General features: G+C 32.8%; 1 protein-coding gene and 1 non-coding gene across 3 annotated transcripts; both read right to left on the bottom strand.

The window, feature by feature from the left end:
• Nucleotides 1–3167: 3167 nt before the first annotated feature.
• LOC116012156 (transcription factor BEE 2) lies at nucleotides 3168–5321 on the bottom strand. 2 transcript variants are annotated; one of them, XM_031251634.1, is made up of 6 exons: nucleotides 4839–5321; nucleotides 4529–4735; nucleotides 4238–4372; nucleotides 4068–4139; nucleotides 3731–3973; nucleotides 3168–3552 (listed from the first exon to the last, which is right to left on the bottom strand). In XM_031251634.1, the coding sequence occupies exons 1-6, from the start codon at nucleotides 5208–5210 to the stop codon at nucleotides 3490–3492; spliced, it is 1092 nt and encodes a 363-aa protein (XP_031107494.1). In that variant the 5' UTR covers nucleotides 5211–5321; the 3' UTR covers nucleotides 3168–3489. The 2 variants fall into 2 exon arrangements, with proteins under 2 accessions (XP_031107494.1, XP_031107493.1); XM_031251633.1 differs by having other exon boundaries at nucleotides 3168–3555; nucleotides 4839–5316.
• A 1669-nt stretch (nucleotides 5322–6990) lies between these two features.
• Nucleotides 6991–7064, bottom strand: TRNAN-GUU. The gene has a single exon. It is a non-coding gene; the product is annotated as a tRNA-Asn (tRNA).
• Nucleotides 7065–15184: the final 8120 nt, after the last annotated feature.

Consider the following 15184-nt stretch of genomic DNA (forward strand, 5'->3'; position numbering starts at 1 on the left):
TAGTACATAATTTCTAAAAAATAATTTTAATAATTTTCTGCAAGTAGCAATCAAGCTGCGCTGGTTCTCCTCCCCTATCATATTTTTTCTATTAATTTTTTCCTTTAGCTTCATTCATGAACAACTAATTAAGCTAATTTTCTCTTTTTCTCTGCCTCACGTTTCTATCCTTCTCTGCCTTTCCTTTTCATTCTTTCTTCTCTCGCTTTCATCAAATTAGGGTTGATAGTTTTGTATATTAAACATGATTTATTTTTAAGTTAAATAGATATAATTATATTATAAATTACGAGTATTACTTGTTGGGGGAATTAGTAGCAAGTTCTACGTCCAACTCGGCAAGCTGACCTCGTTATTGATAAGACAATATCCAAAACAAAACAAGACGGATAGCCGAGCAAGTAGTTCAACCATATACGTCAAAAAAAAGTCAAATGATTAGGATGACATCAGAGTATCCAAAGCAAAACAAGACGGATAGCTGAGTAAGTAGTTCAACCGTATACATTTAGAAAATGTCGAATGGGTAGGGTGACATCAGAGTTAGTTATGTTTAGCATATTATGCGATGATACATGTCAGAAGGAATTGTAGTAGGCACGAGCATATGCAGAGGATAAGCGTAATTGCCTTATTTGTAACCATTTTGTACATTATAACCTTGAAGTAGCTAGTATAGGAGCAATCACAATAATATAATTTTTGTGGGTTTTTAGGTGCCAAATAGGAGTGAGAAGAGGGAGGGTAAAAAGGGAGTGAAAGAAAAAAGAAAAAAAAAAAAAAAGGAAATCTAACACGAAATCAGAAAAAAAAAATGCTAAGCAGGTAACGCGCTAGTAGGAGTGTGCAATGCACGTGGCTGGTTGGCCGCAATCAGTGCGTGAAACGCGCTCTTCTACACCTTTTCTGAGATTTTTCCTTCTCCTTGAGGTCCACAAAAATTCCTTCATTTACAGGAAGATAAAATTCATTCTCTCTCATTCTTCTCTTTCCTTTACATCATCTTAAAAAAAGCATTGATGTAGTTACTCTTAAATATTACGAGTATTTTTGTAATTTAACAAGACTCTCAACTTTGATAGCTCCAATTAAGCTACTCAAAGCATTCTTCATTATATTATATTTGATGGCAAGTTTAAATGACATCTGTAGTTTGATGTTAGAGCCATAGGGTTTGTATTTACACTAACATTACTTCTAATATTTCATTTCATAATATTATTATAATTTAGTTGAAGACAAGGCACTCAGGATATGAATTGGAATAGGTTTTTAAAGGTGTATAGATTACATATTTAGAGCTAATTTTCTTTAACTTGAATGAAGATACAGAAGATAATACTAAGATTTGTAATCAAATATATTACTGAAAAGAAATCTAAATTAAAACACATGCTACTTTGAATATGAAGATATTTGTAATAAATTACAAACTAATAGTAGTTATATCATATTTTCTTGTTAAAATTACCACTTAATTTCTTTTGATGTATAGAGAAATAAAGATCCTAAACAAATAAATTATGAAAATCTAGACTAGATGGCATATTAAATTTGTATTTTGTAGCTAGAAGATTCCTAAGTTCCTCTAGGAGTTGTTAAATGACTGATAACATGCCAACTACTATGTAGCGTGATGACACCTCTGTTATCATTCTAAATTGATGGTCACATGATCGAACATCACCGTAAGTGTTTAAAAGAAAAGGACTAATAATGCCATATTAAGGGGTGAGCCATTTAATATAAAATTAAATGAGAAAAATAACATTATTTTTGAGTGACTAGGAAAACCTTAACCACTTCAGCCTCTATCTAAAATATACACGAAAAACCATAACCACTTTAACCTTTATCTAAAATGTACACAACATAAATCCCGTTCTAATATAATAATTCACAATTACACAAGAACATGCAGTCAATTTTCACTTGAGAAACGTCCCTCTCAATCTAGTTGGGATAAAAATTAAAACAACAAAAAAAGTTTTCTACCTCAAATTTCCCTTTCTCACTAACAAAAAGAGAGGCCCACCACAGTAGCAGTCATGTACTGCAACTTGGTGGGCCTAAAGCACCCGGCCCACAGTGTTGAAGCTGATGGATTGAGCTGTCATCCAACCCTACCTCACTGGAATTCTACCAGCACCGGGAGCACCCCGGTCCCACCGCCCGCCCCTTCCTACTCTCGCCTCTATCCTTAATCTTTAAGCCTTTCAGGGTGGGTCCTTAATCCAAGTTGGGAAGCCACAAAAACTCTGTCCGTGGATAATGGATCATGGCTGATATTGCAATTGTGTTGAACTGATACTTGAATGAATACTGCAATTGTGTTGAAAGGGAACTGCAGTTGCGCGGAACAGAGGCTGTAAATGCAGTTGTCTTGAACTGATACTGCAGTTGTGTTGAACGAATACTGCAGTTGTGTTGAAGATACTGCAGTATCAGTTCAACACAACTGCAGTATCAGTTCAAGACAACTGCATTTACAGACGGATGAAATGGCCTATGTTCCACGCAACTACAGGATCCGCTCAACACAACTGCAGTATCAGTTCAACACAACTGCAATATTAGTCATGACCCATGGTCCATAATGCATTGTGGACTATGGTCTACCATATAATTTGCGACAAAAACTTAAGGGTCCTGTTTGAGTGTTTGGTAAATGGCGGTTAGTTATCCTAGTGTATATATCTTCTTTGGTATCTGGCTCAATAGTAACTTAGTTCTAAATTAGTGGTATGCAATGTGGGATTGTTACAAAATAAAGTTGGGGAAGCTATATTATAGCAGGAATGCAACAGATAGAAATGTGCAGTGAATTGAAGGAGGTTGGGACATGGTGTTCAACATTATATTATTATTTTGTATGGTTGTCATGTGCAAGAAATTAAAAGGTTATGTTAGTAGTCAATTCAAAAGAAACAATGGTATTTTAGGTGGAGTGCCCCATTGGAATAATTAATGCAATCTGGTCTGTACTCCATACAAAGCACACCAAACAAGCAATCCATTCACAAAAGAACTGCAAATAGGACCACTTAACCACTGCTACTTATCCTTTTTCGCCTCCAACCATACATATACATGATTAGTTGCTTCCTTTACGGTGTAAAATTGTGTATTGATAGTTGATACCATGATAGGGTTAAGATTTGATTGAGTTTTACGGCCAAGAAAATACATATATATATAACCAAATTATAGTTTATTACATACTGCATCATATCAGTGACATTTTGCAACATATATGGGCTATACATGCATACAAATTCATCTGCTCAATCGATCAAAACTCGAAGCTAGGCAGAAAAGAATTTTAATGAGAAACCAAAAAAAAAAAAAAGATGATATAGTGTTGTTAATCGATCTGCTTCAAGAACGCTGTACTCTATCTCAAGATTCTGCACTTTCAACCTCTGATAAATAGGGTAAATGAAGAAGATGATGATGAGTGCCACCTTAGCTTCGTTCATGGTTTCCTAATCAGTGAAAGCTGCCATTAAATGGGGTTTGGGTTTGCCAGCACTCACTTTCCCAACCCTGCAGCTGCTGCAATTAATGTGAAACAATCAGTTAACTTTAATTTACCAAACACTTTTCTACTAACTGTACTGCTGGTCAAACCAACTAACTCAATTAGTTATCCGCTTATAACTAATTGCCAAACATCCTTAACATAGTAAAAATATATTTGTAGAGTAGGCCGGAGAGTGGTGGAACTCACCGGAAAATATGAGGAATCAAGGTAGAGCTCCGGGATGGATTCAGATGGATTATTTTCTTTTCTTTGGTGGTGGGGCAACATCTGTTGTACGTCTGATCTAGCCATATCAGTTTCCATGGTGGCCCCGCCGCCGCGGCTGGTGGTTGTAGCTAACTGTTGCAACGGATTGTAGTGGAGGAATGCTGCATTAACTGCTTCTAACGGCATAGCCGCCGCCGGAAAGCTGCCCATGTATGCCGGTAGCTTCAATCATTAAAATTAAGTCAGTATCAGACACTCAAATTAAAAACCCAATCTTGAAAATCAAACAAGATCGTATTCCGTGTATTATATATACCTCTTTTGGAAATAAGTTATCCATGTTGAATTCCAGCCTGGGGTTCAAGGCCGCAAGTTTCATAGACAAGAACTGCAGTTCACAATAATACACAAACATTAAGCCCTGGAAAATGAAGAACAGAGCACATTCACAATTACTAGGTAACATATACGATGATTATTAATTACCTCGACTTGTTTCTGAAGAGATTGAACGTAGTTAATGATTTCGTCTAGCATTCCTGCTTTTCCCACCACTTTGTTACACCCCGGAACTAAATCCTGTAGGCACTTCATTTTCTTGCTAATTTTCTCCCTTCTTGCCTGCAACATTGCCAACCAGATAATTCAAATTAAACGCTTACCATTATGCTAAAAGTTATAACTAGCAGAATGGACAACTTTATTTGTTTATTATATTTTCAGCCATTTTATGAATCGTAAGTTTTATGGTTAAGTTTAGTGGTTTGTAGTACTCACTCTCTCTGCTAAGCTATGGCTGTCGGTGGCTTGGCCACGGCGAGCCCTGACGTGAATGTAATTAGACTTTTGAACGTCGTCGCCGGAGACGGAGCCGGAGTTTTTCTTGTTCTCTTTGGAAGCAGAGCTTCCGGAAGTCTCGCGTTCGCATTTCACGGTGATTTCTGATTGGACGTCGCCGGTTTCTCCTTCCCATTTCTTATCTTCCTGTCAAAAAGAAGATAGAATTTAAGAATCTGTTTCCTTAATTAATTATTTTGTTTTTTTTTTTTTTTTGTTTTTATTCCGGTGGGGTTTGAAGGGCCCAAACCTCTGCTTTCCTCTTTCTCGTCGACGTGGCGGTTCCGTTTGCTTTTGACGACGTCGGCACCGCCGCCGCCGTTATGGATGAACTGGAGCGCGACAATTTCCCGGTTTCCCTCCCATGCACGTCGGCGACGGCGGCGTTGGGGGAGTTTTCCTCGGCGTGCCGGAGCGACGCGAAGTTAGTCAAATTACCGTCTAGCAACGCCGGAAAGGGATTCTCCGGCGCCGGAGCCCCGGCGCCGGCGAGGTGATTGTCGTGAATAATGGGGTGGTAAAGACGCTGGAAAATAGCCCTCTGCCTTTCCAGTACGCTCAAATCGGCGGCGGAGTAGGAAACATTATTATTCTCAGGCGAAGACTGCGCGCAGCGAAGCATTGTTAGGGTTCCGGTAGGTAGGCGGTGACGTAATTCTCCGGCGAATTGAAGGAAAAGCAGTCAAGTCTGAGCTCCGTTAGATGTTGTGATGAGAGGAAAAGAAAGAAAGGAATGATTTTTATAGGAGAATGCAATGAAGAATGTGTTGATTGGAAGGAAGCGAAAAACCGGTGGGGACAGGCGGGGTGGACCACTTCAATTCGCTCTCCTTCCCACTACAGACTCCATGTGAGAATGTCTGGTTCGACGGTACGGTGAACGGGAAATCAAGAACGGGGGTCGTTTAAGGATACCAATTACAATCTTCAACGCCATTATTATTTTTAGATGTGCGAACAAAAACGGGATGCAGCAATACTAATTGTTTACATGGGACAAATTTTTTAAAAAGAATATAATTCCTCTCATAAACTAACTCAATTGGTGTAATGTTATTAATATCAAGCTAAGGATGATGGAGACTCGAACCCACCACCTCTCGTATATAGGGAAAGATTTGATGCCACTGGACCACAAGGTCCTTGGCAAAAAGTTTCTTCTTAAACAAGAGTAGTTTTAAGTCTTTATTTATTTAGGAAAAAACTCTAAATGGGAGGGGCATGTCAAATAATGAGTAATTTACTAATTTTACATGTATCATCATTTTATATTCTCATTTTCTACTCCTTATAATAATAAGGGGTCATATTGAAGTACAAAAGTCAATTCCTCCACTAAAATTCGAACTTGTGACCTCCCATTTGAAAGAGGTTAAGAAGAACCAAATAGTATTGTTGCCAAATAATGGAGTGATTAATAAATAACTTATCAACTAACTTTTGAATTATTTGAGAAATTTTAATTGTCGCATCAATTAAACAAATAACATAAGTGTTTGCTATATAAATAGTTTTTTGAATTAACTAAGTGATATCAATAAGTTCCAAATGAAAATTTATTTGGAGCATCATTTTAGTATCAATTGATACTCAAATTTACATTTTCAATATTGAATTAATTTTATATAATAAAAAAAAAAAACAGAGTAATAAATAACAACAGTGAAATTAAAAACAACAACAATGATTATTATTATAAAAATAAAATAATTTTAAAATTTATACATAAAACTAAAAATAATTTAAAGATAATTTAATAAATATAATAATATAATAATATAATTATATCATTTAAAGTCATTTTACATTTTATATGTTGATTTATCAAATATTTTTCTACAAACCGCTAATACTACTAGCTATCAAAATAATTAACACAATCAGTTATCAGTTATCAGCTAATTATCAAACACCTAAATATATTTATTAAAAAAATGGGGCTATTGAAAATTATATTATAACAAATCATCATTTTATAAAATATGGTACTAGTAAAAAAAAAAGAGTCGAGAAACTTTGAAAGGCCCTCCAATACTATTCTACATTGAAGGGACATATGTGAGGGATGTAAATAGCATGATATAATTCCTCATTGCCTCAAGATAATTAGATACAAGTAAAGTACGAGTACCATATGTAAGAAGTGTACATTCAGAGTGAATTGGGTGAGGTTGATTTAAATTAGACCAACTCATATTTAAAATATTAATATAAATTCAATTTAAGTTATCAAATTTTAAAATTCAATTAGGTTTTGATAATTGCAAAACTAAAATATATAAATTTACACTAAATTTGCTTAATGCTGTGATTTATTCGTGTTCTTATACGGCTCAAAAGAATCAGATGTAATTCGCTAGGAGAGCTTGAACCAAGCCGGCTCAAAATATTTAAGTGTAATTCGCTAGAAGGAGGGCTCGAACCTCCGACCTTGTGGTTAACAGCCACACGCTCTAACCAACTGAGCTATTCCAGCTATATGTTAATGTTTTACAGAATTTACTTTTATACATAAACAAAAACGAATAGACAACACATTATAATTAAGAAAAATTATAAAATATGCCATTCATAAATATGTCAACTATCAAAGTCACCCATGAATTATTAGAGGTGTAAATGTTACTCCTTAATTTTCAAAACATGACATATATTGCCTCTCTTAAATGGGAAGAAGGCGAAACATTGTTGTTAACAGAAGGAGAACAAATGAAGAAAGATAAATGGAGGAAAAAAATGTGATAATCGAACAGGAAAAACAACGAATAATTACATTTACACCACTAATGATTTATGGGAGGGATAATATATATCACGTTTTAAAAATTAATAGACAGCATATACACTACTAATAATTCAGGAGTGACGACATTGATAATTGACATATTTGTGAGAAATATAAATTCCAATTTTTCCTAATAAATATTGCTATCTAACTTGGGACTAATTGAATGATGTTTGGATAAAAAGAATTGACAACTTATAGGGATCACATTCTGAGGCCCCACCCCTGCTGTCATCCTTTTCTTATCCCCTTTCACAATGTTTTTCTCCATTTTTTCTTCACAGCCAAGTTTTCTATTACTTTTAAATTTCCTCAACTTAAAAAGGTGAATGAATATTTTAGAATATCAATCTTTGTTAGAAGTAATTTTGAATGGATTATCATAAGCTTTTCATATAAGAATATATACTCATTCCGTCTCATTTTATATGTCTGATTTGATTAACGAGATTTGAATAAAGTTCTTTACAATTTAATTGTTTTGTAATATTTTATTTAATATTAATATGTACAATTTATATATTTAGAAGTTATGTCAAAACTACTATTAAACACAACCAAAAAAAAAATTAAATTTAAAGCTATAAGAAAATAATTAAAGAAATAAGCTAGAGTTGATTGACCAATGAATAATAAATGAGACATGTAGAATGTGATATATGAAGTATTTTTTTAATTGATTTAAAACACTTGAAATAATAATAATAATAATAATAATAATAATAATAATTATTATTATTATTAGATATTTAGTAATTTTTGTATTAGCTTCTAAATTAATTGTAATATAGTTTATACTTGGTCTTAATGGTTTTTTTTTGGGGGGGTGGGGTGGGGTGGGGTGGGGGAAGTGGGGGGGGGATCTTGTGTGATACTGTGTTTTGTGAGATGAATCTCAAATATGTAATACTTTTTTAAAAACAAAATATAATATTTTTCTATAGATTAACAAGTATTAATACATCTTCCCTAGTACTTTTCAATGAACAAACTAAATACTCTATAATACCTTTGAGTAAAAATGTAATATTTATTGACTCATAACAAATAGAGTAATACTACACATAATTTTACTCCATACTTACACGACATGTTTTGATTCATCCAGGAAAAAAAAAAAAGTGAGAGACAATTTTTATTACTTTCTTTCTCTAATATAAAAAAAAAAAATCACGACATGCAACAAGAATTTCTCCTTGGAGTTCATATATCATTTTCCTTTAAAATATTACATTTTTATTAAAAAAATATTATACGTTTGATATTTATCTCACCTGAGAGTCAAAGACGATCCCACACAGAGGTTAGTGTTTCCATTATTAATATTACACAAGTGGCAAACGGATACCAAAAGACATCATTTATTAGATTGATGAGACACAAGACCAACAAAATGTTAACATTACATAAATTATAAATCCCAATAATTATTTAACTAATTGAAGTAGATGTACAAGAAACGCACATACATATATGGGTCATCAACACTATTCAATTCTCCCAACAGCATGGCTTGCTATCAATGTCAAGAAAATGCACTCTCCATATCTCCCAATACTATATAGAAATTGATAGGTCCATAAATCTCACATGCCATGTTTGTGTGTTAGGATAGAGAATATTCCTCCAAAGTACAAATTCACTAATGAAAAAAAAATCTATATACATTGGCACCCACTTAACATTATATTCACGTTATGCTTCACATCAAATGTATTATATGATACTTTATATTTTAATTTGTAATGTAAAATGTTTTTTATTCAGATAGTACTGTTTATAACGTATGATAACCATATAAATATTATATTATATCTGAGTAGGCACTATAGACTTTGGATTGAATAAATAATAGGAACTGACACCCAAATTCTATGCACCAAATAAGGTGTAATATATGGGGTATGATATGGCTTTATTGAATGAACATTATGTCCCAAACAGTAGAGATTTTGGATAAGGGAGAAGCAACAAAAAGGGTCACACTTGTGTAAGACCGTCTCATGGATTCTTATACGTGAGACGGATCGGGTCGGGTCAAAGCACCATGCAAATGTCATACTTATATGTACGTGCAAATGTAATACTTATATGCTCAAATATAACACTAATCAAGAATACAATTTTTGTTACTTATAAGAGAAAAAGTAATACATTTTTCATAATAAGTAATGTTGACAAGTCCCCCTTACTTATAAGAGCAAATATAATACTTTCGAGGAAAAATGTAATACTTTTAAATCGAAATGTAAAAGTATTGTATTTTCCCTTAAAAGTATTACATTTACCCTTATAAGTAACAAAAATTTTATTCCTGATTAGTATTACATTTGAGCATATATAAGTATGACATTTGTGCATATAAGTGTTACATTTGCATCTTGAACCGACCCGACCCGTCTCATGGTGAGACGGTCTCACACAAGTTTTTGCCCAACAAAAAAGGCCTCCTTATCAGTATGATCTTAGAGAGTATATATATACATATATACATATATACACATCATTGCATTCATCTACAGTTTGATAATATTTCTTAACTTAATTGTTTGCATTAATAAAATAATACAAGGAAAGTCTACCATACCGATTAATATTGGTAGCTCTTGCACTAAGTACAACACAAAAAGCTTTGGAGGAAGCTTTAGGTGTATGTATAAACTCAAAGCCAACAAAAATTTTATAATTCATTTTTGAGTTTTATTCAGGGATTGAGTCTCACTAGCGATATTGTGGGAGCAATATCTTAAAGTGAGGCGACTCGTTGTGCGCAGTAAGCAAATGTCTAACCTCTATGTTCAGGCGTTCAGTTGATTTATCATGATTTACATCATCTCAGATGTTCTGTTGGACCGGGGTGGAGGTCCTTGAGGTTGGGGATTCAACCTATTGGGAAGAAACAAATTAAAAAGGACTAACATTTACAAATACATTGTATTTGAATCTCACAACTCACAATCAAATTTGTTTGTAAAGACATTCAAACTCCTAACATTAGATCTACCATAAAACTCAAAATCCCAATTTTATTTTTGATTTCCTCTATTGTAAGGTGCGTGAGAGAGCTAGGTAGCTGCTAGGAACATTGAATTGAACAGTTCCTTTGTGTTAAAGATATGAAATATGGTGAAGCTAAGCCATTAAGCTAAGGAAGATGATGATTTGAGGGGAGAGAGACAAGATCACATGATGATTAGTTAAAATGGAGAAGATTGAGGGCAAGCTTTAGGGGCCAAGTGCCCACACATGCATTTAGCTAAAAAGAGAACTAATAATAATAAAAATAATTGAGAATTGAAGAAGAGAGAGAGAGAGAGAGATGAGACATTGACTAAATGGCCAATATTATTTCAAGTGTTGAGAGTAGTGTGGGTTGGATATATGGATGTCCATCACCTTCAGATGGGGTTGTCCCCCTGTGTTTCCTTCTTCAAGGCTCTCTCATCTCTTTCTCACCTAACGTTCACACCCATCTATTTTACACAATTTTTTTTTTTCAATATTCCACAAACATCTCCTAACTGCAACCACCAACATCCTGTTTTCTTCAACGAATGGTTAGAAACATCATGGCAATCTTGATCATTCTTCAAGTTTAATTTTTTACTCATGTATAACATTGTCACCATAACCTACTCTGATACTAAGTGTCAAATCAAGCCCTAAAAATTATAGTTAGTATATAGTAAACGCGCAACTTTATTTCTTTATATTTGCGTAGCGGTTATTAGTGACTCAGATATTACAGGGACAATTAAATTAAAAGAATCTATGCCAGCTTGGAAATGATGTAACTTTAGGACTTGAAGCAGCAGAAGTCAACCTGATGTAGAAGCTTGCTGGAATCAGTTACCCAGGATAATGGCAAATCCTCATCTGATCTGATCTATCAGGTTTCATAGGCCAGTGTTTATCATCTTTTCAATCATTTCCAATCTAATAACTTGAGCGCTAGCTCCTGGATAGAATAATAACTAATAAAGAAATATATATAATGGATGGATTCTTTTATTATTATTTTTGAACAATATATTATTTATATACTAAAGATGGAGCTAGATAGCATACATATTCATTCTGAAATTGCATGAAGGGGGGAATGAATCTAACAACAGGTAGGACCCGAGTTGCAGAAATGAATGCCAGTTCATATACTACTGTGTTCCCACAAACTAGTTTACAAAGCAAGACTCATTTAAGTCTCTGCCTCACTGCCGGCCTCAACTCGTTTGATACGTCCCACATTGGTTATTATTGATGAAAATTCGAGTCACTACATAAGATTTCAATTAAATCTGAACTAACTTTTATAGTGAAAATAAGGTCTGAGTTCCTATCAATCGAGCCACACCACACAGGGAAGTCATCGTTAGTAACATATGGAAGATCAGATCCAACAAACACTGCAAGAGAAATAAGCCAAATGCCTGGTTCAGGATCGAGTCCAGACAGTGAGGATTTCATCCTCTTGTGAGAGTGGTTCTTTGTGGACACTTGATACTTACATCTAATGGGCCCTTGAGGCAAAGAATTTCGCCTTTTGTGGATAAGAAATACACGAAATGTATAGTCGGAGGTGTTGTATGTGATAGAGCCTAACTTAACTGTCATCAGAATTATATTCAGAAATATAATTAATTGCAAGGATAATATAATGATGTGTAAAAGTATGCATGCATGCAAGCAAGAAGTCAGCCAGGTAAAAGAAATGCATGTAATTATTAAAGCGAAGGAGTTTGAATGATATGTTTTGCAAATGACTAATTGTCATTATTGAAGGAGACTGAACAATTTTTTGATAGTTGATATAATGATAGAATACTTTAGGGAAGGTTTCCAATAGGCACTAATTAATGCCTCTTTTAGTTGCTTAATTATGTGCTCCTTAAATAGCCTAATAATTATAGGGTGTTGCTATTCCTACCACCCATGGTGCAAATAACATTGAAATTCACAAAAGATTGCAAATTTCAATAACTTTATAGGTGGTATAAATAGTAATAAGGTATAGATATGACTATTTACACCACCATGGTCAACTGTATTAATTACACAAAGAAAAATGTATTGGAATTAGAGTTTTTTTTTTTTTTTTTAAAAGGTGTTGGAATTAGAGTTAAAAAAAAAAGGTATTGAAATGGAATGAATATTATTTAAAAAAATTAAATTGAATAACAATTTAAATATATATATATTAAAAAAAAAACAGAGCAACCCCTCGCTGGAGGGGTTGCTCCCTTTTTGTTTTTGTTTTTTTTTTTAAATTTTTAAATAGATATTTTATTTAATTTAATTAAATAATATTTCTAATTTCAATACCTTTTTTTTAAATGGATTGAAATGGAATGAATTTTTTTTAATATTTTATTGTGATGTTAATGTGTTTTTACTGTTGTTAGCTATTGAAAAATTAATTTATTATATTATTATAATAAGTTAAAATAATGCATACAAAAAATTTGAGTTATAAAGAATAACATGAAAATTTATTAAACATTAGATACTACAAAAAATAATTAAAGATTATTATACACAAAATTATTATACTATCACAAATTGAAATAATAAAAATAAATAATTTAAATATTTAATTACAAAATATTATAGAAAAAATTATTATTCTATTACAATTAAAAATATAAATAAATAAATAAATAATAAATATTTTAAATAGAAAACATAATGTTTGACCAACTTTAATGAATGTTGTGTAAATAGCAAATTCTATTTACACCACCTATAAAGCTATCAAACCTATTAAATGGTGGTGTAAATAGAATTTTGGATGGTAAAAATAGAATTACCTTAATTATATTGTCAAAGAGACTTTATGATCTGGTCTGATTGCAAGACTTAACTCTTCCACTAACAAAAAGTGATAAATTGATAATAGCGATTAATGCAGACAAATCGTTGTGAATAAAGTAATAAATAATATAATGATGGTAGATGGTTGCATAGTACAAGTTAATAGTTGACGGTGGATATATATGGGAGTGATAATTATTGTAAATTGTAATAGAGGTAGTGAGGGGTGGAGCCGTGGAGGTAGTCCCCTTAATAGTGCATATATGCGAGTAAAATGATGGTTAGGTTCCAAAATAGGCAAGTAGGTAATTAAAGATAGATAAGTGAAGTGAAAATTTGTCAGCAATACTTCTGTCAATTGGAAGTGAATTTATATATATGTATTGTGAATTATAGCGTATTCTTGTGTGAATCTTGTGAAATTGTATATGTTCGTATACTCATATTAGTATAGAGAAGAAGAGAGAGAAGAGCAAATTTAACTCCAAAATCCAGGAATCACTTTTATTAGATAACAACAATATATATATACATATAAAAAAAATGCTAAAGTGTCATTTAGCACCATGAACTATATCCAATTATTTATGTCGCACTTTGAACTTTCATATCGTATATATCGAGCCACAAACCAAAAAAAAAAATTCACCTAGAACTTTTAGCAGGTTTCCCTGTCTTTCTGCTAACATGACGCATGTTTCCCACTGATGTGACATTTCTTTTAACCTTATGTGTCCATGTATGCATTTACATATTAAAAATTAAAATTAAAAAAAAAAACAAAAAACATAAACAAAAACCGGAGACCAAATTTCACTATTTCGCCCAACCCTATTTCACTTGGCAGCTGTTTAGTTGTTGACAATAAGATACTAAACAAAAAATTAGCATTTCTATAAAATTTGAAAAATTGAAAAAAATACTAAACAAAAAATTAGCCAAAAAAAATATAAATTCTAAAAAAAATGAAACATTAGAATTGCAAAATTGGAAAAAGTATACATTATAAAAATAAAGAGAAAAAAATTCTGGTTATTTTAATATAATATTTTTTTTTAAATTTTTAATATGTAAATACTTACATGGACAACATAAGGTTAAAAGAAATACCACATCAGTGAGAAACCTGCGCCATGTCAGCAAGAAGACAAAGAAACCTGCTAAAAGTTCTAGGTGAATTTTTTTTTGGTTTGTGCCTCGATATATACGATATGAAAGTTCAGGGTGCAGCATGAATAATTGGATATAGTTCATGGTGCTAAATGATACTTTAGCCTAAAAAAAATAACGAAACAAGTGTATCCAATTCAATGAAGAGAAAAACTAGGATAATGACCACAAATAAATGTATCTTTTTTTATAGAGAAAATAACAGTTATAGTTCCTAATTTTGGTGAAACAATTGACTCAGCCCCTCATTCCCCTCAATTATTGGGGCATTATCCACATTTTATCCCTCAATTATTATCTTGGTGGCAAATATAGTCCTCTAGTGACAAAATAAGTTAAATATCTTGATGATAGATATTGTAATTGAAGGACTATATATCGATCATCGAGATAACATATATGACAAGAACTCAGGGACAAAAAGTGCAAGACCAATGATAACTTAGGGACAAAAAGTGAATATGACAAGAACTTAGGAACGAATTCTAAAATTACCCTATAACTTAGGGATGAAAAGTGTAATTTGGAAATGGGGCCGAGTATATAACAAGGAGTTCCAAAAAAAGATCGATCAGTGCAAAAAACGGTTGGAAATGTTGCGTTCTAGACGAGATAATATTGGGCTAAATATGTATGCTTAGACTGAGAAAGACCTCCTTTATCTCCTTGAACAGCAAAATATTTTTTGGAAACAACGAGCTAAAGAGCATTGGTACAAAGGCGGTGATGTGAACAACAAGTATTTTCATAATTCCTTGAAGTCCAGAAGAAGAAAGAATAAGCATCATAGATTGAGAAATGAAGAAGGGGAATGGGTTGAGGAGACAGATGCG

Source organism: Ipomoea triloba, chromosome 3 (assembly GCF_003576645.1).
Source record: "Ipomoea triloba cultivar NCNSP0323 chromosome 3, ASM357664v1".
Taxonomy (NCBI): domain Eukaryota; kingdom Viridiplantae; phylum Streptophyta; class Magnoliopsida; order Solanales; family Convolvulaceae; genus Ipomoea; species Ipomoea triloba.

Coding starts and splice junctions, on each gene's coding strand:
- LOC116012156 (XM_031251633.1), bottom strand. CDS start 5,210: ATGCTTCGCTGCGCGCAGTCTTCGCCTGAGAATAATAATGTTTCCTAC. Junction 4,373..4,528: donor GCCATAGCTTAGCAGAGAGA/GTGAGTACTACA, acceptor GCAATGTTGCAG/GCAAGAAGGGAGAAAATTAG. Junction 3,974..4,067: donor ATAACTTATTTCCAAAAGAG/GTATATATAATA, acceptor TAATGATTGAAG/CTACCGGCATACATGGGCAG.